The 26,058-nt window shown below is 35.5% G+C and overlaps 1 protein-coding gene across 3 annotated transcripts; it reads right to left on the reverse strand.

Annotated features, from left to right (window-relative positions):
* Positions 1-3,189: 3,189 nt before the first annotated feature.
* On the reverse strand, positions 3,190-19,228 carry LOC117636656 (exocyst complex component SEC5A-like). 3 transcript variants are annotated; one of them, XM_034371270.1, is made up of 21 exons: positions 18,591-19,225; positions 18,350-18,507; positions 18,157-18,245; positions 17,415-17,609; positions 16,391-16,518; positions 16,136-16,294; positions 15,718-15,822; positions 14,843-14,917; positions 13,810-13,947; positions 13,526-13,717; positions 12,134-12,277; positions 9,072-9,198; positions 8,784-8,994; positions 7,584-7,699; positions 7,261-7,492; positions 6,525-6,618; positions 5,351-5,428; positions 5,173-5,229; positions 4,749-4,898; positions 3,966-4,181; positions 3,190-3,637 (listed from the first exon to the last, which is right to left on the reverse strand). In XM_034371270.1, exons 1-21 carry the CDS (start codon positions 19,035-19,037, stop codon positions 3,422-3,424), a joined length of 3,327 nt encoding a protein of 1,108 aa, XP_034227161.1. In that variant the 5' UTR covers positions 19,038-19,225; the 3' UTR covers positions 3,190-3,421. The 3 variants fall into 3 exon arrangements, with proteins under 3 accessions (XP_034227161.1, XP_034227162.1, XP_034227163.1); XM_034371271.1 differs by lacking the exons at positions 5,173-5,229; positions 5,351-5,428 and having other exon boundaries at positions 18,591-19,228; XM_034371272.1 differs by lacking the exons at positions 3,190-3,637; positions 3,966-4,181 and having other exon boundaries at positions 4,782-4,898; positions 5,173-5,237; positions 18,591-19,228.
* Between the last annotated feature and the right edge of the window lie 6,830 nt (positions 19,229-26,058).

Genomic DNA, 26,058 nt, shown 5'->3' on the forward strand with positions numbered 1-26,058 from the left:
GGAATACATTTTGAGATTATGAATGAGATGAATATTACTCACTATCGCATGTTAGAAGTATAGTAATTTTCTTCTTATGATCATAAAAAAATTCGAACCCCTTGTTCTTGAGATCCACTCATTCTATGGTCTATAATGTTTTATCACATGACATGAAAATTTTATTTTTGATTGAATAGTTTTAGAGACCATCGTATATGTGTTGCTATAAAACGAATCTGAAGACTTTGCTCTATGTTATCACATTTATATTATATACACTTGGGTCATTGAACACATAATATTATTTTGGTGAAACCGATTCTAGTCGTTAGAGGAAGAAAAGGTTGTTCCTGAAGAACGACATAAATTATTATGTAATGCACCACTATCTTCTTATCAAGATTTTTATATCACCTAATGTAAAAATAAGGTATGCAAGAAATTAAAATCCAAAAGATATATTGCAAGTCAAATGTTACACAACCAAAGTGACAAAGTAGTTACAAATGATTTATCTAGTTGTATGCCTGAATATAGTTGCATATCTATAATACCCAATGTTAGAGCATCTCCAACTGCATCGCTACTCCTTTATTCCTAGCCATTTTAGCAAAAAAGAAGGAAAAACCGCCCTCCAACAGCCTCGCTAACTCTCTCGCTATTTTAGCTTTCGCTATTTTAGCTTTCGCTATTTTGGATCGCTACATGTAGCGATGGGGAGAGAGAAATTCAGGCTCGCCAACTGAAAGCTGTGCAAGAGAGAGAGAGAGAGAGAGAGAGAGAGAATAAAAAGCTGGAAGAGAGAGAGGGAAAGAGAGAAAAGAAAACAAAAAGGTTCGGTGGGGCCTAGAAAAAATTAGCTTTTGGGTTCTTTCTTTTAATTTTTTAATAAATTTAAAATAATAAAATATTTGAGGTTATCTAAAATAGAGAGCATTGCTGGAGAAACCAACTTTTAAGTTGTTAGCTATTTTAGCTAGAATTATGGTAAAATTTGAAGAGTCTCCTGGAGATGCTCTTAGTTCCCTTGAAGTGGAGAATATATTAAAAGGTCCATACAACCCGTAATACTATGAAATATCCACATTCTCTATACAATTTATATCGGAGGGGATGAAAGTCTTATAAGAAGACAAAAATTCATTAGAAAATAAGGAAAGCCCTTGAAGAGGCATGAGTACCCAATGACAATGAAAATGTCTAAATCTTATGTATGCATAACGAGATATGTGGGTTTGCAAATTAATGATATTGTTTAAAATATGTACTAAAGTTATCAAGGGTTATGATGATATTGATCTACTTTTTATTGTAATTTTCGACATTATATATTAAAATTAGCCAAATTGGAAATGGAAGAGGCAATACAATAAAATTGAATATTTTTGGAAAACGTGGAAGAAATGGACCTAGAATTCAAACACCAAAAGATATGAAATTGTATAGGTTACAAATCGCGTTTGTGATGCATTGAAATAAATCACTGAATCTGGCACAATGTATCAATGTAAAGACATGGAATTTTGATCATATTCTCCCGTCATATTATATAAATGCAGCCATGTTCCTATTTATGAAGCATGTTTACTGTATATTTATAAAGACTTACATCTATTTGAAAATCTATAAAGATTATGAATTCTGAAGCATAAGAAGCCATTTTTGAAGAATACAAAAGAATAAATTCTTAGAGATGTAAAGTGCCATACATTATATCAATTGTTGAAAGAAAATCTCTAAGAAGTTAAGGAGCCTGAAGCTCAATGTCTATACTCAATTTTCATGAAATGAAAATGATCTAATTGCCTCAAGGGAGTACATTGATTGAGTTATGAAATCGAATTCAATTTCAACATCGTTGCAACATATTCAAATTTTTAAGGAAGTTATCAGAATATTTAGGTCTCTTAAAGAGCCATGCTAGCATAGTATATGAATGGCTTATACTCTTGTCCTTGTAACTGTAACGTATGAGTTTTATTATATTATTGTTTTGATGATATTATAGAATATGATGTTATTTTGAGAATTGTTAATGTGAAAGGATTTGTGAAAATAGTCTAGAATTGTTTGCTATTACTCTAACCTCAACATGGATTCAAAGGAATTACACATATACATCCTCCAATGATGATATTGAATAAAATTTTATACAAGCATTACCAAGGCTCGCTATGTAAGAGGAAAATGAGATATCAATATCATTTGTGTTGCATCTTCAAATAATTCAAGTTTGTCATCATCAGGGGAAGCATTCAATAATTTTCTACATACAGGACATATGCGCACTATACTCTTTTCCCTTCAACTAGGTTTTTGTCCCATTACGTTTTTCCTAGTAAGGTTTTAAGGAGGCAGCATAAGCGCATCCAACAACATATCAATAATTCATAAGAATGTTGCACTCTTTTTTCCTTTATTTAAGTTTTGTCTCACTGGGTTTTCCGAGCAAGGTTTTTAATAAGGCAAGTATGTCATTATATGGTGGACATCCAAAGAGAGTGTTGTAAATTCACCCTTTTAAATTCTATGTAATGTACTAAATATCATAGTTATAGACTTGTAATTTATAAATTGTTAATGTTTACAAATTGTTAATGTATTCATATAATTGTAAGCCTATAAATAAGAGGTTTTACGAGAAGAAAAATATAAGTTTTAGAGCCCAAATTCCATTGTCTTTATTTACATCTCTCTACAGTTTTCCTCTCAGTTGTATAACTTTCATTATTTTCAAATCCATATGCATTTTTTTATTTGTTTTAGATTATGACCGTACCAAATTCTGAAGGCGAGCATGAGCAAATAAGTTGATTATAACTCTCTAAAATTTTAGATGATAATTCTGAACACAGGAGTTGTTAATTTTTTTTACATCGACTTGGTAAGTGATCCACAATTTCAATTTTACCATTCCTACATGTGATATAAATCCAATTTTACTTTGGTAACCATTGCTATCGTAAGTGCAAACCAAGAGAAGCTGGAGATAAAGGAGCAAACCAAACAACCTACAAAAACACCTAGATTTTTCTGATTTCTACGTTTAATTTGAAAACCACGCAATCAAGGAGCATACAAATAGTGCTTAATCATAAGAAACTCTTAAGGCCCAAATACACTCAATCTCACTCACAAATATACAAGAGAAAACAAAAGGAATCTTTGCAAATAAGATCGAGAAAAATGAAAGCATATACTTGCAAATAATACAACAAAAGAAGTATACTGGCATTTAACCCAATGGAAAAAATATACAATGTTGTGCTCCACGTTCAAGTACAACAAGAAATTGAAAAGGAAAGGAAAAAAAATACAAATAAAAAGCTCAGAGTGTAAACAATGGAAAGAATATGGTTCTCAGCCTATTAACTACATTACAACACTAGCACATACAAAGTGACGTTCAGAGAGTCAAAACCTTTGGAAATTTACAAATTCATCGACGCCTATTCCGGGAGTAGCTTGGGGATCCTGTGTTGCCTTTGTAGTTTCTGCTGGGTGAATCTAGTGAGCCCCTAAATGAAGCATAAGCGCGCTTAGCTGATTCGGGTACTGAGTCTAATGGAATTGGCTCCACAAAACATGCTGTGTTGATTTGAGTCCTCTCGAGCTCTGCTTGAAGTAACTCAGAGCTATACTGCTGAGCAAGGGCCTGAAACATTCAACAAACTAATTGAGTTGACACCTAAGAAAAAAACCTACAAGCATACAACTTTAACAAAATGTCATACATGAAAACCAATAGATGACATAATAAGAAAAGCATACAACTTTAATGAAGGTAATATGTGAGAAACAATTGCTGAGGTATAAGAAAATTTACATTTATATTTTTTTTCATTCTATATACTATCCAATGTCACTAGTTTGGGTGATTTTGCAAACGCATATGCACACAATACTATAACCAACTAGTCAACTGCTTCATTGGAATTGAAACAGTATACAAGAAGGATTACTAGAGAAACTAAGGTTCTTACAATCAGGTCATCTGGTGACACACTTGTCCCCTGCTGTCTATCATCTGAAACCGCATCTTCACTTCCGCGTGTTGCTCGTCGGTTATGCCCTGGATTCTCCACATTTTCTGTCACACTCTCAGTGGCTTTATCCAGAAGTATCCCTTGTAACGACTTCAGAGACTCCCTTGCAGCCGAAGTAAAATATGGATTCAATATAGTCTCGAAGTACTCAAGCTGCATTATACACCACATAATGCAAATGTCTAAGATACATATAATATATTTATAACATGATTAATGATGGTAATGACTCATTCACAGTGAAGGAGAAATCAAATGAAAGCTCACTCTCTAATTTTTAAATTCTGATCAGCCTTCTAATTTTTCTTTATCTTTTATCTGTTTTTTTTTTTTTTTGGGGGGGGGGGGGGGGGGGGGCGGCGGGGGGAGGGGAGAGATAGGCAGTGCTAACAACTTTCCTATATGCATAAAGCAGATGCATTAATATCTAATCAAGAATCAAAATCAGGTGCATTATTATTATTTTTTCTGGGGGGGGGGGGGGGGGGGGTTGGAGAGAGGGGAGAGATAGGCAGTGTTAACAACTTTCCTATATGCATTAAGATCTAATCAAGAATCAAAATCAGGTGCATTTTGACCAAATATTTACTCAGAGAATTTCATTCATCCAACACACAAAGGAATATGGAGCAACTGCAATTGACTATCGCACCAGCACAGCAATATGCAAATTCAAAACCATCAACTTGATACAAGATTTCCAGTTCAAAGATCTTTTACCTCAAGCATTAGCTGACAGAAACCATTTGCATCAAGTGATCTAAGCTCCTTCGCTTGATTTTCATGAAACAAGCTGATAAAAGTATCAATTAGACCTTCCACCAGAATGCCAAGTGTCTTGTCCAACAGGGGCTTAGCACCAGAAAATACCTGGAAAGAGGAAATTGCTTTAAGTTTATTGAGAAAATGAACCAAAATCTAGAGCTTGGGAGATGATAAATTATAAATGCACAACCATTTAACTGAAAAAAAAAAAGTTAGCTATGTGCTTATTGAAGCAAACAACGAACCATCTGACATTATAACCTAAAGAATAATGTCAACATCAAATCTAAGCTAAAAAGCAGAAGTTAAAAACTGCAACTACTAAAATCCTTTTAAAAGATAATAATCTTTGTAATAGCACCAGGCTTCCACTAAGTACCTCTGCATGCACAGCTACCAAAGTGTGCAGTAACTCCACAGCAGCATCACGCACACCCTGCAAGACTAGGTCGCATTATATGACTCCATAGAGGACAGGAATGCTTGCCAGTTAATTTTTTAATTGAAATAAATAAATAAAAATACAACTACAAATGCCAAATTCATTAGTGTCTGACTTTTAAAGCAGGTGCTGCTCCCCATTGTACACCAGAGTCCAACAAATAGTTGAAGGCAGCAGTTCTGATCAAATTTGCCTGAGATTAAAATAGATCTGTTAAGGTAACAGCCAAACTTTCACACAAAGGACCATAGAGAAGTACATCATAACTTCAATCAATGGCCGCGTAATTTTGTGAACAAATAATTGGAGCAACAAAAAGCTCAGCTGTGACCTTTTATTTGGAGCCTCCTGGTAAACAGAATCAAGATATACTTAATGCAAGTAAAATAGGACCTGCCAACTCCATCTATTTTAATAGGTAAGAAAAAGGAGAAAATCTAATAACTGATCCTTTGGTGTTATGGTGACTTTTTTTCTTAGCAGGCCATCTTGCCGCATATATGCAACCACGGTATGCTAAATTTCTATGAAGGCCGCTAGACTACATTGGGTCAAGGATGCAAATGTTGGCTGTGCAGATAGTATCGGCTATTCAATTTACGGATATTTCGTGGGATATACAGATCTCTATTTTGGTATCAATATATTGATGTTGATTTTATTTGTAGAATAATCATTACATTAATTGGAAATTTAGTTTGGCCGCCTACTGGGTTAGTAGAGGACTGTGGTAGTGCAGAAGCCTACTAAAGAAATGCAAAAACTAAATCTCTATCAGGATCTTCATATGAGTGCACTATTGATGCTATGAAGCTTCAACAATTGATCCATTTCAACTCTATCACCACAAAAACCTTAGTTCATACAAGTCCCCTAATTATTTTTTCATGGGACATATATGTCAATTAATTCGTCCTAATAATTTTCCGTTGACAAATTGACTCACACACCAAACATGTATTGAACCGGCAAACTCACCCTTAATCCCATAATCATGGGGAGAGGAGACGCCATTTGGCACAAAAGTTGTTTGGCCTTAGTCAATAATAACTAGAAAGAGTTGCTTTCAGAAAGGTCCTTCCAATGCCCTTATATGAACACATCAACTAAAGTGGACCTATAGCCTAACTATATTGTCTGAGCAAAGAAGGTATCAAGTGTAGCATAGTGCCAACAAGAAAATATAAGGATAAACACTGACAAAAAGAAAGGAATATAATACAGTAGAAATAACAGGAGCGCCATGAATTTCTGCGGGTGTGGGTGTGTGTCGGGGTGTTCAACCATACCTTAGCAAAAGTATATTGCTCCAGGACCTTCTCTTCAAGCACAGAAAAAGACATCACCAAGTCTTGTATATCACTATCATCTTCCTCTCTTTCCCTGTAAAGAATGAATAGATAGAGAAGACAGCAGGTAATTAGGCATCAGCAAACAGATCATAGAAGTGCACAAAAGTTATAATTCATCAATAATTTGGCATGAGGCAACCTAACAGTTGGCTCAGGATTATCACCCACTGGCTAGTTTTATGTTTTTATTTATTTATTTATTTATTTTTATTTTTTTTGTGGTTAACCTGGGGAATCTGGATCTTTGACCCAACTAATACCCGTGGACACACATATAGACCCTCCAATTCATACGGCTGGAACAAAACTCATTTGTCCATTTATTTTATGCTAAATTCAACACAACATACATTATTCTTATCACAGATAGAGCTAGATTTCATGCGAACTAGAACTGCACAAATGACTCTTTAAACAAAAAAATGTCATTCAGCCAAATATTACTCATATACAAATCCTATGACTATTGACCCAACTAAACAACTAATACATTGACTTAGGCCAGTTGAGAGTAGAAGATAGTAACCAACATGGCTTTCTGGTTCTCTCCGATTTCTGCTTTAGTGACTTACATACACCATTTCAAATATCAGATATCCTGTCTTATCCAGTTGCTCCTAATAACGAGGGCAAGAAACAAGGTGAAAGAAGGGACAAATAGTGGGCCACTTACCTAGACTGTAGCCAGATATGCTTGTAATTGTTGTACAACTCATAAGAAAGTTCTTCTTTGCAATAGCCAACATTACTCAACACTATCAACAACTGTTGATGTGGACCAACACTTCCTGGGAGATCAGACATTAGCTTTTCTTCTAGGTTAGGAGAATAACCATTGTGCACAAGTGAACTTCCTTTGATTGATTTGTTTTGGGCAAGCTCACTTCCAATACGCTCTAGATGACCTGATTAATATATACAAAAATGGAAACATTATAACTGGACACAATGAATACTTAACAACATGAAATTTAGTAAGCTACTCATCCATCATACCTGCAAAATCAAGAATACAGTTCAAAAATGCAAGTCTGACAGAGTCTTGAATTTCTTGGAGTTGCTTATACACTTCCTCTGACCTCGTTGCCTCACTTCTTAAAGACTGAACCATCCTTAAAAAAATATAACAATATTAATTTATAAATAAACAATGAGGCCAACTATAAAAAATAAGTTCTCACGATGATTTCTAACACAACTACCAACAACTCAAACCAAATCCAATATAAAATTAGCAGGTCTTTGTTGAGATTGGAACTAGTTCAACTACGAGCAATTAAAAGGTGAAGTATAATTAACATGACAAAGTAGACAGGCTTCCACTGTCAAAGTTTCAATCAAAATACCAAAGAAAGTAAACTATATGTCACATGTTAAGAAAATTGCTGTTCTGGGTTATAGATGTATCAAATTCATAGGATTTAATATTCAGTTCAAGCTTGTCTTTGAAATTTTTTCATGAATTAAACAACAGATAAATACCTGTAACCAAGTACCTACATGTGGACACAAATTTATGACCCACAAACCTAACCTTCATCCTTCCCTACATATACTAGTTAGTTTGCCTTTTGATTGCATAAAAGTTAAATAGCTCCATTCCTGGGAATATACAAAGTTTGGAATAAGAAAAAATACAACGAAAATAAAATTATATGCATCAAATAGATACAAATTGAATAAGATTACTTATTACAAAAGCTATTGATTCCTCTCCTTAAATCCGACCTTTACTGACACTGTTCTTAAAAGCAACGTCCTTTAAAATACTAAAGAAAGCTAATTAAAAATAAAACCATGATTTTAAAATACGCTATTAGTTCTAGCACAGCACACTTGTCAATCACTATCTAAAATAGACAATATATGCCAAGGATATTTTGGTCTCGTCTTTGGAAGAAATCTATACCGATACTTATGTAACATTATTTTGTTAAGCTGAGCAATGAATTCCTGGTTTAGAATCCCTTATTTCTCATGATCAAGCTCTACAACATTTCTCCCTCTTTCAATAAAACTTATATATGGACTCTTAAGCATGAAAAAAGTCTTTTGAAGTCTGATAAATGATAACACACTAACAATGTTCTGAACTTCTGCAGAGAAAGAGGTAATGAGTGACTAGAAAATCTTGAGCTTGTCTATCACTTGCAATGAATTCAGAAAACACAGTGAAAGTAACCTTTAGATACTTACAACTTGATCTGATCCATTGCTGACGTCATAACATTGCGGAATGCTAAAGGCAAGAAAGAGATTGTGTAGGGAGATTTATTCCTTTCAAGAACTGATACTGGAACCCATGTCTCATCTTTTGAGATATCAGCAGTTGATGCCCGCATCCATGAGCAAAGCCTTAGGATGTAAATCTTTGTAATCTCCGACTGAAGTGTTCGAATTGCAGTTACTGTTGCAAAAATATGACCGACCTTCAGAATATTTTGAGAAATCAGCAGATTGCAGGTTAAGAGACAGCTAACATACCAGCAATCGAAGGAGCTGATTCCTTCGCTTGAAAAGCTTCGCATGCTTTAGATATTTCTGTTATGGCATCGCTCATATATGGTTGCAGAATATTTGATTCCTCAAGATCATGAAATGTAGTACGAACCTGCATCAAGAGTAAAAAAGTTTATAACCACCTGCTGAACCTGCGGTCTGAACTGAAGATATGCAAGGATGACCATTCAACACAATTTGGCATGTACCCTGCTAAATTTAAATTTGAACCATATTAATACAGCAGATAACCACAAAATATAATTCAATATTTATATCCCAGCAATAATTTGTATGGCTCCCTATATTTGATAAAGATGAAACATATGAACTTAAATTCAGAGCTCCAAAATCTGCAGTTCTCTTTAAACTCTCCTAATCTCTGAATATGGTGAATGTCTCAAGTAGTGATGATGAAAGTTGGGTTAATTGCATATGCATTAACTATGGTTAGAACCTGTGTTGCACGGATACCGGTATAGGCACGAGGATACGATACAGAAAATCTCCAAAAACTATGATACGAGTACGGCAAAGATACGGCAATTAAAAGAATATATTTCATTTATTTATATGAATTATTATTCAATTAACACATTAGTTCTTTAAGTCAAATATATCACATTTGGAGGGTATGGTTAAAAGGTCAAAAATGTTTTATTACTTATATATATTACGTTTTTTAAGTATGGGCTAGGGCAACATCATCTTCTTCACCACCTGTGCAACTCAAAAGCAAATTCAAGAATGACCAGCTTTCACTAAAAGGAGGCCAACAACATTATAGAACTGTGCATATTGGCCGTATCCATCACGTATCCCAGCAGTATTCCGGCTGTATCGGACAGTGAACAATTCAAAAAGCCAATGCATACTCCAATTTCCGGATCTGATATGTATTGAGCCGTATCAAGCTTTTATCATGTCTGTATCTGTACCGGAGACAGGCATAACCCCCAAAAGATGTGCATACGTACAACATCAGTTAGAACTTAGGCCAACCTTGTGAAGCTTTCTTTAATTTTTTATTTTTCCTTTTGGTGACACTTGTATCCCTTTTATTCTTAATAACAGGCATTACAAATGGCTACAAAATTATTTCCAACAAAGTACCATCCGTAATTTTCACCCTGTTTCACCCTTTTCTTCAAGAAAACTCACTTATATCAGGTCCTAAATCTAATGTTTTCAAAGAGCAGGCTTTATATCCCCCAAAACTTTTTTAATTTATAAGATCATAATTAAAGTTTACACATACCATTCTATTTGACCTTTCTTCAACCACGAGGGGTATTGTCACCAAAAGTTAAAAAATATGTACAAAACCAAGGGCTGTAAGCACAGTTATGTGGCAAGGTCGACACACCCTCCCCCTCCCTTTTTGTCGTTGACTATAATCTATGGGTCTTCAACAACTATATTTTTACTTCGCCTTTTTTTTTTTTTTTTTTTTTTTAGGAAACAAGAAATTTTATGAACAAGAGAAAAGAGAAGTACATAACATGAACAAGAAGTCCATCAAGAACACTTCAACTAACAAAGACACACTAAAACCACACAAAAACCAGAACAAACCACGCTTAATCCGTAACAGCATACGTATCCAACTATATCCAACTAAAGGGTACATCCTTAAAATTCTTAGAGAAGGATGCCCAAAGAGGAGCAGGGAATTTAATTATCCTACTGTCCCACAGTGAAGTCAAAGCTAAAAATCAGAACAAATTGAAGATGACAATGACAACTAATGACAGATTTTGGGCTCAACTTCCTCCCTGCTAGAATCTTAAAAATCCTCTTAGTTCATTCCATCTGCACTACTAAACATAAAATAGCCAGCACACAGGACCTCCAAAAGGCTATTGCCCCTAAACACATAATTTTTCTTTAACAAGCATAGAAAAGCGTAACACAGGAATCGCCAAAATCAAATTAGCTTCCAAAAACATGTTATGTCGAAAATTCAAAATTATAGGACCCCGAAGAAATAGGTGATCAATACTCAGTCTCCTCTACACAAAATGCACAAACCGAAAATAAACAAACATTGGGCTGCTGTAGGGTTTAAGAGTTTTGACTTAATGATGTGAAAGGTGAAACTTCAATTTGTTTGTTATAAGAGTTGTATCAAATTGTTGGTCGATTATTTTTATGAAAATTCTCATGAAAAATAATAAAAAAAATAAAAACATTGGGCATCCTTTCAATACTATCACAAGCATCTCCTTATTCAAAGAGTGTACCACTGTTTTTCTTTCCAAAAATTGCACACACACACAGACAGACAGACAAAGAGGACCAAGGAAAAGAAACCAACTGCATTTGTGTAGTGGTGCACTGCTATCGTAAATGGGTGGACGAGCTTTTGTAAAATGGGCTTTACTGGCTACAAAATACAAGGTTTTTCCTTTTCTACTTTTACTTTAAATCGAAAAGCTGCAGTGTATTAGAATGTTATTATTAGGTTTATTGGGGACTATTTTGGGTTGATTTGTTCTGTATTGGCTTAGATTTTGTGGCTTGTGGCTTTTGAAGAAAAGAAAAGAAAGTGACTACATAAAGGAAAATTAGATGTGAGTTTTTTGTCTGCTTGCCCATTGCTCTAGTAAAGGGGCGGACAAGCTATTGTAAAATGTCAGATTTTAATCTTCTTTATGGGCTTGGTGGCTACAAAATTAAAATGTTATTTTTAGGTTCTTTTGGGGGCTGTTTGGGTTGGTATTGTTCTGTATTGGCTAAGATTTTGTTGCTTGTATTGAAGCAGATTCCTTCTCCACCACTGTTGTACTTCTTTGTCGATTTTCAAAAAAATGTACTTGTCTTCTAAAAAATAAAGAAAATAAAGCATCCAAGAATGAAGAACTCAGTAGATGAAGACAACTTCACATTCTACAAAGACTGTTAATAAGCACTTTTACTAAAGAAAATAAATTAATTCGGTAAAATTTGTGCGCAAACCATTATCTGCGGCTATTTATGTACTCTAGTTTAATTAACTGGCTTCCATCTATGTAATGGTAATAAGTTGGTTCAGCCAGTATACTCACCTTATCTGCATACGCAGTTAATGTAATTTGTATCATTCCAGCAACTTCATCTAGAGAATGAGTTGAATACTTCCCATCTCCAACTTTTTCATCCGTTTTATTTGCTGGAGTGCTAGCATTTGATTCAGTAGAAACTTGGGACGACTGAAAGATTAAGATTGAGTATAAGAAGAAAGTGAAATTGTCTATCATAGAACAATAAATGAGTAGATAAATCAGATCATACTTGAGTATAACAACACAAACATAAAAAAATGTAACGCAAAATCAATAAAAGGTTTGTCATCACTGAATATGCATATCTATGCATTGATCGGTATTGAACATGCAATAGTCTTAACTTTTTCCATAAATATTTACACATGAAAACAGCTCAGAAAAACATGTATCAGTTCAAATACGCCGAAACTCATATTTTGATAGTTGAGAAAACATGACTGTAAGAGCTATAAATATTAAACTCTCCAGCATTAGAAATGTTGATACCAAAAGGAGCAAAACCACGTAGAAACTAGGGAACCCAATTTTTCCATTTGGGATTTAATAATAGAACAGTAACCCAGAGTGCACCCATCTTCAAGCACTTTGGACATTTTCAATTTTTTTTTTTTCTCTAGTGATATATGTTAGTAAGTGATGTTACTTGGATGCCCATGAATATAGCTCCAAAACCTCTGACCTATTCACTACATCTTTACCAATGCGTTGCGTTTTCCAGCCCATGATGAGTTTCATAAGCATATTAGGACTAACAGTCTCGGAGGATAAGAATCCTATTCCCAATTGAAGAGGGGTTTAATATACTTGCTAATATACTCGGGTTTCCTTTCTCTGCCTTTCTTATTGTTAAACGATATCACAACAGAATGAACTTAATTAAGGTGACTACATTGATTTGCAATATAGATAACATGGAAGAGTAGGAGATAAACATGTAGTAGAAGAACTTTGTAAGTTACCAGATTAACCTATGGACTATTGTAATTTTACCAAATTACACTGGCTACTTGTTGGTAAGATAAACCAGGAGGTCATTCATATTGATGGTCTTTTTTAAATAAATGATGTTAGTGAAAGCTAACAGCCTACATCTACAGTTCACATCATATGGTAGTATGGATGTGTGATGAAGTGCATAATAACAGAACTATTTTTCATACGAAATTGTATCAGTATTCAGTTCAATGAAACTGTCTTAGCATATCTACCGCATTGGCACACCAAATTTATACATGTACACATGCATATCTGGAACTGTAAATGAACTGACCCACAAAAATATTAAGAGTATAGAAGAAATGCATGAGCACCATAAGAAGACATATCGTATAGATTATTATAGGTAGATCTTACATTTACACCAAAAAGCTTATGATTAAGTGTCCACCATACCTTTGCGAATTTCCCACTGAAAACAGAAAGTGCTACTTTCCAGAAAGCTGGTATGTGATAAATCAGTACAGCAGTTAATCTGCGAATATACCTCCCTCTAAGAGCATCAACTTCTTCACCTGTCAAGTCTACTGGAAGAGAATCTACTGGAAGGTGGTTGTCGCCAAGAGTAAGAGAATAGTTGACATCTGACTGACAGTAGTAAAAAGGAACAAATTGTTAAGCACTGACCCATTGTTTAACTGTCATTCTGTGTAAGATGATCCTTCCAGTGTCACACTTACAGATTGATTTATATCTCCTTGAATCTGCCTCCATCGTGCATCAGACACAGCCCTTTCACGTAACTCATTATGTAAAGTCTCCATCCTAGTTTCATGATCTAATGTGCATTTCTCAAGCAAACCTCGAATTCTGTTATTCTGGAAAAGAAACAAACTTTTAAGTCAGTAAGTGGACACCCGACCCCTCTCTAGTTTGTTTGTGTGCAGTAACATTAGGGTGATTTCTTTCCCTTAAAAGTAACTTCAGACAAACTGTGGCCCCTCCTTTCATTTGTTGATGTTTGCATAAAAAAATATAAATATATTTGTTGATGATTGCTTCTCTTTCCAGACTTTGGATCTGTACCCAAATCAGGTTGATTGTTTGCCTGAATATGTGGTCAAAATTCAGTCTGGCAACGGAAGCATTTGTTTTTTCAAGCGAACATTACCCTTATAGGAGCTTCAGTTCATGGATCCCCCAAATAAGCTTATTTGAGGAACACCCTTGTATGGCCCACTGTGTATTGTACTTTTATGATCTAAACTGTCAATTATCTAGATCCCTTAATAGAATGGGACTAATATATATATATATATATATTATAGAGTCCCCTTCTGTTGAGGGACACCATTTAGGATCTCCTACGAATTTTTTTCAACAATCCAAACCATCTATTATTTAAGTCTACATTCATAATGCAAAAAAATTGACAAATCAGAAATCGTTTCGACATCCAATTGTCCTACAAAATCAATGATCTCTCTCTCTCTCTCTCTCTCTCTCTCTCTCTCTCTCTTGGAAATTGAAATTGCAAAGAATCAAATTCAAGACTTCGTACTTGGATACCATGATAAATTTAACTAGTTTTATAATTATTTCCCAAAGCTAAAGCTATTCGGATGTTGCACAACAATTATTTCTCTAAGATACTGGCCTCACCGACCAAACCAACTGCATTTTCACATCCTAATAAGTTGTATATTAAACTATACCAAGGATTTAAAAAGAGGAAAATAAGTAAATCCCAAGGATAGTTCTGAATTTACCAACCTGTATATTTAAATAGTGCCAAACCGGATCTGACTCAGGCTCCAGCTCCAATAACAGCCTCACTGTGTTTTCAACCTACATTAAGCATAAAATCGTTAATGTAGAAAACTATTAAAGCAAAAAATAATAATAATTGCCATTTCCTACAAGCATGAAATCAATACATTGGTAATACAAGATACGATCAGGCTCAAGCCACAACTCACATTAATGCAAGTGTATCATCTTGTTTAGCAAAATCACACTATAACTTCTCGACTAAGTCATAGGTGGAGATGGGGTTTATTCCCTACTATGTAATGGAATCTTCCTCAATACTACTCATAAAAGCATCTCCTATTAAGTTTTACTAATGCCTTCAAGAACAGGATAGCTCAAAGATAACTGAGATCCTTTACCCTGAACTTGGATACCCTTAAAGACTCCACTCCAGATCTATTAACTAAGATGGTTACCAAAAAAAAAAAACCATCATTCAGAAGATCTTAAAATGTTCAGCTATAAATAAAAGAAAGAACCAACTTAGCAACCCTACAAAGATTTTTATTCAATCACCGCTTCCTTAACCCTACCAACTATCACGTGTGCTTTATTTGGCAATGACTTTTTTATTTGCAATAAATTTATTACTTTTATCGAATTGAAGTGGACCATGGAAAGAAAAAGAAAAGAAAAAAACCCCTGAGAAATGGTAATATGGTGAGAACCTGTATTTTGGAATTAACCACTGCAAAATAAGAAACTGAGGACAGAACACCACATGCTACTTTCATTAGCCCCTTTAGCCCAGGGGGCATCGTAGGAGAACAATGTCAGGGGCAGGTGAGAACCTTCTAAAGATTAAAACATTACCAATATCTAAATAATGAGCTTACATTTGTTAAATCTATTTGTGGATCTTCCATAGACTTGTAAAGCATGCCTTTAAACTCATGCATCACTTTCTCAACCTCTTCGAGAACACGTTTCAGTATGCCCACCTGCAATTGGATAATAGAAAAAGTAAATAGAAGATTAGCTGCCTTCTGTACAAACATAATATACCGGACAATGGAAAGAGGATCAAAATTCTTTGCCTTTGAAAATTGATGTCAACAATTAAACCATCCACACAATAAAACTACAACATAAATGTGATATATTTCATAAATTAAAGAATAATAGCTAATAATGAATCATGATAAGCAATTAGAAGGAATCAAATTAGTTGATGCGTAGATACAGCTCATGTGATTTGAAATTATCCAATTTTACCGCAAAAGAAAGTTAAAACTAATACAGATTGTTTTATACATGAGAAGGCAGAGCAATCGACTTGGCCTTCTTGTACTCCCTAACTGCCAAGTCATATTCTCCCTTGCTTATGCTACCACGAATTGTACTGGGCAAGTTGAACAATGTCCGGAACCTCTGTAGCATTCCTTGGACGGACCTGATCTTCTCAGCTTGAGCCTAGAATCAGTCAGAAACTAGATGAAACTTATATCATCCCAGTTGCATAAACAGACATAAACCTCGAACCACATCGAAAACTTAAGTCTGACCAACCTGTCTCTCAAATAGAGGCTGGAATGCCCGATTAGCCAACGAACTCACTCCTTGCATACAATTAAACAAATGAGAAGTGCCTGAACCTTCAGGGTCTTCTTCAATCCGTTTCAACTTTGACTCAATATCTGTGCAAGAATCAATATCTTCAGCATCAAAAATCAAGAAGCACCCAACAAGCAGCTATGATTGCAATGAACTTTTAAAATTTTATACAAAAGAAAGAAATAAAGAAAGGCATTGAGAAGTTGACTATTCATCCAATAGAACAAATCTCACAAGCGAATATTAAACAGAAAAGTAAACCAACTGCCTTTTATTGATGTGCTTTCGACAAGGGTGCTCCAGATAACAAATTCGTAGTATGTGAGCACATAAGTATTTTGATCGCCGAAGCTATTACATCCCTCAAATAAATAGGACTGCAGATATGCTGGTTGAAAGTCTAATCTTTTCATGTTAAACAAGATGGAGAACTTAAAAGGGGAGAAAAGCAATCCAATGAACAAGATGAACTTTAAACGGGAGCAAAAGAACGAGAAAGAGTTTAGTCGTTTATGACTAGGGCTACTAGCGGTGAGAGATTCCACAAGAAGGCAATAGAATAAGACTAAGAGGATTGCAGGTGGGGATAATTTTCTTGTTGGTTAATGGACAAAATAGCTGTAAAGATGCAACATTTCTGGGTGTGACAGAAATAGCACGAGCATGTACGAGCATCCAATATGGGGGTATGGACGTAATTGATAGTTAGTTTGATAGATGAGGATTATGATGCCGTCACTGGTTAACCCACCAGAAGTGCACGACAGCACTAATAATTTTCAGCTAGATGCTACTGGATAGTTTTCCCAAGACCGTGATGTAGCTAAGAGATGCACACGATGGTGATGGACAAGGGCTTATGTCTAGTTGTCACACATGGCACAGGTTCTTGTAATTTCCAACTTTTGAAATGTAAAACATATCTAAAATCAAGCAGCTCTAAAAAAACCCAGAGCTGAATGTAAAGACGATTGTATACCATCAATTGTTGTTTTGCAAGAGACAAAGCAGTCAAAATTGTCTTTGACCAATTGTTTTCTCTGCAGAGTTCGTCCTTTAAGATCACTTTTTAGAGCCAAAGCACCAGCCTCCAACTCTGCTGCAGCAGTGTCTTGGTGAATCCGCGATATAAAGAGCTTGGCATCAAATTTCTCAGAGAAATATAACAACTTCTCTGCAAATATCAACATAAAAAATAAATGAGCGACAACCGTGAATGAAGGAAAAACGAACAAATTCGGGTTATGAGATCAAGGTGTATAAAGTATAACATTCAAAAAGATTTTCTGAAACTAGAAAGATTTTCTGCTGTTCCTACCATTTTTATTAGTACTACATTGTGTATCTCAAAAAGAAAGAAAATGAAATTTTTTGTCCAAAGACATAACGACATTTAAGCAATCCAATATTTTGGGAATTGCAGCCTTTTAAACATTTTGAAAAGTAGAACCTCAACTCCCAGAGAGGTGTTCATTTGTTATATACACAGACGAGAGAAAAAAAAATAGTCATCTCTAGGTGCGTCCATTTTAATTTTATAAACAAAAGAATAGTATTAAAAAGGGAAGAAAAATAACTGCTAGGTGGGGATGAAATTACAGATAATCCAATTCAAGGATTAGTCCTTGTTATGCAAAAGTGCAAGGTGGTAGTAGAAAGTCACTTAAGTAGAACTAATACGAACATAATGGGGAAAAGCAAAAGAGAAAATGCTACATTACCCCGAAGGTTATTATCCAATTTGTCATCCTTGGATGGCGAATAGTCTGAGGATTCAGTAATCAATCTTAAGGTTTTGTTGTCTATGATCCTGCCAGAAAACACAAATGCAAATGAGACTAAGAGTGAGGCTCAAGTCCCAAATAAATTTGGAAAAGAAAATAGACAAATCTGAAGATAGAAGCAGATGCTAACCCCAAGCCTAGGGGATCAATACATTCCATGCCCCGAGGGAAGGACTGTAAATTGTTAAGGCCCTTTCGTACCAAGCCTGCCGACGACACTTTGCGCTCTACCTTTTGGGCCACCGGTGCTGTTCTCGTCTCTCGCATTTCACGAACCCTACGAGCAAGCTGCCATACCGCCACACAAACCCAAAAATTGAAAAATCAAGCATTCAATTCTTCAAAATGTGAACATATATGTATATATTTACCTCAGCCTCGTCGACGTGCTTCCAGCAGTCAGGCTCACCGCCGTCCCAAGGGTCATCGTCGTCCCGGGCTCCAGCTCTGGCGGTAGCAGCAGAAGCAGCACCGCCGCCTCGGAAGCGGACACGCTGCTGATCCCTGGCGGTGGAGTCTTCATCGCCGCTGGAGATGCTGAGCATGTCCACATCGGACTCCTCGTCGTCGTCCACCACCCGCCGCTTCGGGTTGTTGGCGTTGCTTCTGGTAGTGGTGTTGTTTTTGGGGCTCGGAGAAGCCGCGGCTTTTCGTGGCTGCTGGGACGGAGGAGGCTGCGGCTGCTGAACGTAATTGGCGACGGGGGCAGTGCGGGAGTTGCTGGAGGGTGGCTTTTTGTAATTCACATCGCGCTGGGCTTGCTCCTTTAGAGCCATCTGGAGGAGATCGTCCTCGTCTAGGTCGCTGTCGCTTGCCATTTTCTGATTCTTCTGCTCTCTCTCTCAATTTTTTAATTTCGAGTTTGATTTCAATGTGATTTCCTTCATGACAAGTTTCAAGTTTCAACACAGCTTTTAGATCTCAATTCTGAGACTGGAACTCTTTCAAGCTAGCTGGTAATGAGAACGAATTTTGATCCTTTTTTCTTTCTTTCTTTCTTTTTTTTTTTTTTTTTTGTTAAAATAATGAATTTGATCTTTTATACAAAGAAAAGTCGGAGTCCTGCAAATCGTGGGAGCAGGAAAAAATAAAAATAAAAAAGCTGAATTACATTTTTCATATTATATTTTGACTTATTTTTCATTTTGATCCCTGTCATTGTCTTTTTTTTTAGGGGAATAGCGCTCAATGCCACCATTTTTTTAATTTTAACTGGAAATACCACTTTTTCCTATAAATTTTACAAATATCACTTATAAATATATACTTATTGCCGATTTATTAGCTAGATAACACTTTTGGTCAGTTTTTGGTTTCTCTCTTAGCTCTCTCTTGGCTCTCTCTCTCTCAACACTTTTGGTCAGTTTTGAGTTTTTGTAGCTTGAGTTGGCGCTATAATTTAGGTTCGCTTTTTGCATGTGTGTGTTTTAATGGATTGGATCTTCTACCTGTATGTCAAATCTCAATCATATTTCTTAGATGAGTTGTGCAATAGAATTGGTTGAAATTAATATGTTATTTATTCATTGAAAACATATTGTTTCCCGACAATGAATACTTGACCAAATTATAATTTGCTGCAGTTTTAGCTTGACAATTTATGTTTCTTTCTCTTTTTCTTTTCAAATTGCACAAGGAAAATAAAAGCCACACCCAACTAGTTTCCCTGTCAAGAACAAATTTGAAGTTAACGGCTACACAATGTGTTTTAGCTGGTTTGTGCAGGCATTGATGTGCAAGTCATACACTAACGTTGGAGACCATTTTGTGCATAATGTAATGTGTAGACAAGGAGTTCTTTGAGATGCCTTCTAAAGACAAAAGCAAAACTTCTATTATGAAAATTCTAACCAAACTTGCAGCAAACTATATACATCATTGATTATGCTTGTTATTATTAGACCTCAAGAATTAGTAAGGACATCTAAGACATTATGTATTCTTCTTGTGGAGCTGTATGTTTCTAATATTTGTGTAATGTACTTGATACTATTTTTGAGGTCATTATTATAATGATATGAAATGTTCATACATGGTTATTATTTTTTATGTACTATTTATTATCTGTAGCAACTGAATATTGTAATAGTTCAACAATTAGAACATTATATAATATGGGAAAGAGAGTACAAAGACATCCATAAGGTGCCTTTTTATTGCCATTTTATTGCTTTCGCATTGGTTGTCTATTGCCACTTTATTGCTTGTTTATTGCTTTCATATTGCTTTCGTATTACATGTCCATTGCCACTTTATAATCTACATGACATTATAATGAAGTGGAAGCAACTATGGATATCGTCAAAATTAACCATTCTTACATTGTCGTCTTGTATGTTTCAAAACTGTCGTATACGTGACTGTCGTACCTTGCTCAAGATCCCAAAGTTTTCAAGTAAATTGAACTAAAATTTTTCATTTAATGTTATCAAAATAATTACATGGTCTCGTATACAATAATATTCAATACATGTTTTTTATTTCACATAATCTTAAAAAATGACCAAGTATCTCAAGAATTAACAAATTGAAAACAAAAATCTCCTATTTAATTGTTGAATTTACATGAAGCATACATTTTACTCTTGCAGTTGCTCAAGCCAAACCAACCAAAACAAACCCAATAATATGAAATGAAACCAAGCAAGCCCTCAAGTTAAATTCACAACCTGCAAACATAACTAAAACTGAACCATGCTTAAATTTACAACTAGAACATAAAACCTCTAGTGTAAATTCTTTTAGTTCACAAATATAATCTCCATATCAAAATGAAGTTTTTTTTTTTTAGAATGAGAATTCATTCATAAAACCACAGACGTACAAAGAGCAGCATGATATAGTGGCCTCGTTAAAACCTTCCTAGGACAACCTCATGGGACAAATCTCAGGGGAGGAAAGAGTACCACACACGTCATGGACTAACAGGAGAGTCCAATTCAAGTCACTTTGGACCATTACAATAAAAGAACAAGTCAAAAACAAAACTTAACACAAAGACCTCTGACGAGAACCGCAACTAGAAACCAACACAGTAGACCCACATGAGAGGACCGTAGATAACCCAAATAGTAAACCCACAAGAGAGAACCGTAGAACATCCCAATTGTCAAAAGAAGCCTTCTATGAGCAAAATCATAGTCCTTTGACACCCATACACACTGTAAGTCATATCGTAGCAGAAATCAGGAGAGAACACGAAGGACGAACACATAAACCACAGTAAAACGACCCATGAGAAGTACTCCACTTCAACTCAGAACCTAACAAAGAAAACCTCCTATGACCAAGCACTGTTCTTCGGTCGACGCAAAGTAAAGAAGAGCACCACATCCCAACAACTATCACCAGCGTCGCTGCTGCCGCCGTCGTTAAAACAGAGACAAAACATCAACCACCCGGTATCACAACTCTCCCAATGAGAGACATAATCCAGCATCACTACTGTCGCCGCTATCGAGACAAAGACAAAACCAATCACCTGGAATACTACAAAAACAACCAAGCAAAACAAACAGACAAACATACCTAGATCCAAATAGATCTAGACTATCTAGGGAGGGGAAGGGAAGGAGAAGAGGGAATAAGAGGAAATGAAAATAAGGGAGAAAAATAAGGGGGGATGAGGAGAGGAAGGGGAAGACGGGCGGAGGGGAGGAGGTTGGTTGTCAGCAAGGAGAAAGAGGATCATAGTGCGGCTAGGATTTCTTAGTTAAAAAAATTATTAAGAGGGAAGAGAGTTCACCATGACTAAGAGTGGAGTTAACTGTCTACCACAAAGCAATAAAATGGCAACATAATACAATAAAGAAGCAATAAAATGGAAATAAACAAGCAATAAAAAAACAAATTTGAATTTCAAAGGCCTAAATAATTTCCACTTCTTAGACACCTTAAGAAGATGACTATTGCATGCTACTAAGTACAAGCTAACTGCAAGCAATGAGTTCACCTACAGCTCATAGAATTGCTATAAGAAGAATACACAAGAACCAATGAAATAAAGCATCGTGTCATAAGGCTCCACAAGAAGAATACATAATGTCTTAAATGTCCTCACAAATTACTAATTCTTGGGGCCTAATAATAACAAGCATAAGCCAAACTTATTTGCTAGTTCTCCTCAAAAGTCATGATCCAAAATCCACTAGTTGACTAGTCTCTCCAATCTACCAAAATATTTCATTCATTTATAGAATATAAGATACTTGATAAAACAAATCAAAAGACATGAAGCTCTCGAAGGCAAATATTTCATTCATTGATAAAATATAAGATATTTAATGAGTATACTTCCATACAAAGCCATCAATTATTTTCATCAAATGCAGAATGGCATGTCAACCATTGTGCTTTCACCCCACAAATTTGCTAATTTGAAGCACAATGACATCTTCGTAGATAAACACTCTAGCTATGTTCAACTGTATGGGTGTTATGTATAAGCTTTTCATAATTTCTTATCATTTAAAAATTTTTGTTGGCATTGAACTCAAGACAGCAATGAAAATATTTTGAGGTAGTTTGAATACGTACAACAAAGCAAACTATTACAATTGAAGAACACCTCTTACCCAAGATGTGTGACATAGATACACTGCTGGCATACAAGACTTTTCAAATTTTAGACAGCCAAAGTTTAAGTGCAAAAGTAGTAAACTGACATACATAAAGTCTGGATCTTGCAGATCAGAAAACACTCACCAAGAGTACCTAGTCTTTTAGATTACAAAAACAGAGTTCTTTTTCTCCAAAAAAAAAAAATCTTAAAACAAAGGAAAGAAGAAAATGGAGTAACAATTTCACAGCAATCTTTTAAAGAAACAATGAGATTGACAATGATTATGGTTCCAAAACAATGCCAGACATTAAATTAACACATAAATGTTGAGAAAAATACAAAGAGCTGAGAGAGAGAGAGAGAAAGAGAGAGATCGTAAATAATACTTCAGCCAAGAATAATCTCAACTCCTACTCAAATCACAAGCAGATAAAGAAAAATGATATCAACATATATTCCTATTAAATTACAGTAACATATCAATAAAACACCAAAAAAAATCAATATAACAGCAATACCATAGCAATACAAAAGCAATATCACTACAATACAACTGCAACAAAATCACAATACAATTGCAATAGCAAATCGACAATGCTACCTCACTATGATATAATCATAACAAGTTCATAGAAAATCCCAATACCAAATGCAAGAATCAATTGACAAAGAACAAACAAATTTGTTGTAATAACCCAATCCTAAATTAATATTTAATTATTAAAGTATTTAAGAAAAAGACAATTTTACCCTTGGGAATATTTTTAAAGCTTTACAAGTTGACTTTTTGTCCGGAAAAGAATTTGGGAATTTCAGTTGTACCTTTGAGTAGAGCACGTCAAGATAAGTCTGTAGACACGTAGTGGGCTTAAATCGGAGTTGTAACGAATAAGTTACAATAAAAAATAGTCCAGTGGCAAAATTGTAAATTTTTCAAAAAGGTTTTTTTTAATTTAAAAAAACCTGATTTAACTCTCTCTCTCTCTCTCTCTCTCTCTCTCTCTCTCTCTCTCTCTCTCTCTCTCTCTCTCCCCGTGCTTAGTTCCCCCCCCACCCCTCCCTTCGATTTTTCTTCATAGCTGGTGGCTCCAAGAGCCACCACCGCCACCATCGGAGGCCATTCTTGGCGGCACGGGTCCCAAAAGGACCGCACCACTCTCCCCTTCTAGTCCCAGCCTATCCCAACTATCACTGTCGCCAATTTTGGCATGAAAATCGAGAAAAAATGGCTGGTGTTAACTAATTTTTTTCTCATGTTCGTTCGAAAGATTTCGAGCACCAAATCTTGCAAACCAGGTATGCTTTCTCATCTTTTCGAGGTGTTCTAGTTGCTGGTTGTGGTATTTAGGAGAAATTTCTACTTTTTCGGGGTTAAATAAGCTACAGAAGTTTTGGCCAGTTTCGGCCTCCGATTCCGGCCACTACTGTCGACTTTTTGGGATAGGTCCAAGAACGAAAATTGCTACACTCTACGTGCTGATCATGTAGGTATAGGTCTTGACTGGCGGTTTGGAGATTTTTCGATTGCCGGAATTGCTTCGGCACCTACGCAGTACCGGCGCGTGGGCATTGTTTGGGTGTTCTTCTTGGTCCAAAAATGATTCTCATGTCGTCCCGAGCACCACGGTATGCTTGGATTTCAATTTGGTTATCGTTTGATCGCCGATCGAATATCGCATATTGGGCATTATCCGAGTTTGATATGTTCGGACCTTTGGATCGACTCCCTTTTAATATATGTTGATCTAGGCATTCCTAGGATCGTGTAGGATTTCACGGATAGTGAATCGGACCCCAGATGTTCTGATTTAATAACTTAAAGTTTACGTTAAACAATAACCGTCCGTTCATGCGATCTCGAGCGATCTGACTGTTCGATTCGGATCAAACTTGCAAAACGTGTTTTCTAAAGCTTGTGAAATCCATAGGAACTTTCGGATCATAAAACAGAGGTTGTGGGTCCCATGGACCGGTTGACCCAATGTAGAAAGTTTGACCCTATGTAGAAAGTTTGACCCTCGGTTAAACGTGAGTCTTCCGAGGTAGTTCACCCTTCGAGAAGTACTAGAACGACCGTGTAAATGAGGCTTGACTGTTTGTGATCTATTTTGATTATGTTTGGACGGTGAGTTTATGTCATAGTGTTCTTCTATTATTCGAAGTTTATCTCGTTATTTATTTATTTGTTATTATTATGAGTATTATTATTAGAGTGAATGATTGGGTGATATTGGATTATGCAAATGTTTAGAAGTTATTGGGCAATCGATTTTCTTTTCTAATGGTATTAAACTATGTTGGGTTGTGTAAAATTAGGAACGGCTTATTAATTGGATTTTGGTGTGGACGAGAAATTTATTAAATGTTTATTATATGTTTAAATTAATATATATACTCAGTAGTTTAAAGATGATGAATCATGGACATTAGTTCTTATCAGGATGTGGTGTATATTTTAAGTGTAGTTGAGAACTAATTCTTGGAAAGTTGATATAAAGGTCGGATAATGGATTGTGAAATAAGGGAAAATTTATGATGAGTTTCAAACAATAGTTTTCAAACCCACCACGGGAGTACCTCCAGTTGCATTGAAACAGTTTTCTCATTTATGATAATGTCCCACGAGTTTCGGGGATGCCTGAACCGTGTGATGGGAGGATATGCGTTCTCAGGCCGACTACATGTCCCCTAAGTTCTGCGAGGAATGCGGCTCAGGTTGACTTTGTGTTCCCGAGTCTTGGGAGGAATGTGGCTAGGGTTGACTTTGTGTTTCGGAGGCCTTGCGAGGATGTAACAGACAGAATACTTGGAATTGACGGAATATGATTGGGGTACGCCTAAGTGGAGAGTATTTAAGTTTTGAGATGTTTTAAACTAAAAATTGAGGATATTATCTTGGTATTTATGGGCAAAGGTTTTAATATATGTTTTCCTACTTAAGAGACAAGGATTAAGAGTGTTCTAAGTTATAAGGATTCTGTATAATTCACGAATATTTTCTTAAGTGAAGTTTTATTTTACCATGTTGTTACTTGATTTTATATACCCGTTTTGTTCTCCTTGTGTTTCTTTTCCAATTTAAAAGTTATTCCCCTCTCATTAATTTCTTTTTTTTAAAATTTCTTTTCATATTTGATTTTGCAAAACAGGTGGTAAACATAAAAGTTGAATACTTAACTTGTCAATAAAAGAAAGAGAAAGAACTACGTATGACTTGATACCTTATTAAGGGTACGTAGGCAACCTAGAGTTTCTAGGTGCAGCCACGAGACCAAGTG

Source organism: Prunus dulcis, chromosome 8, assembly GCF_902201215.1.
Source record: "Prunus dulcis chromosome 8, ALMONDv2, whole genome shotgun sequence".
Taxonomy (NCBI): domain Eukaryota; kingdom Viridiplantae; phylum Streptophyta; class Magnoliopsida; order Rosales; family Rosaceae; genus Prunus; species Prunus dulcis.

What these genes read in the sequence shown, in the direction of transcription:
- LOC117636656 (XM_034371270.1), bottom strand. Translation starts at nt 19,037, where the DNA reads ATGGCAAGCGACAGCGACCTAGACGAGGACGATCTCCTCCAGATGGCT. An exon ending in CACAAATAGATTTAACAAAT is followed by an intron (nt 14,918 to 15,717) that starts GTAAGCTCATTA and finishes TGCTTAATGTAG; the next exon opens with GTTGAAAACACAGTGAGGCT. An exon ending in AAGGAGATATAAATCAATCT is followed by an intron (nt 13,718 to 13,809) that starts GTAAGTGTGACA and finishes TACTACTGTCAG; the next exon opens with TCAGATGTCAACTATTCTCT.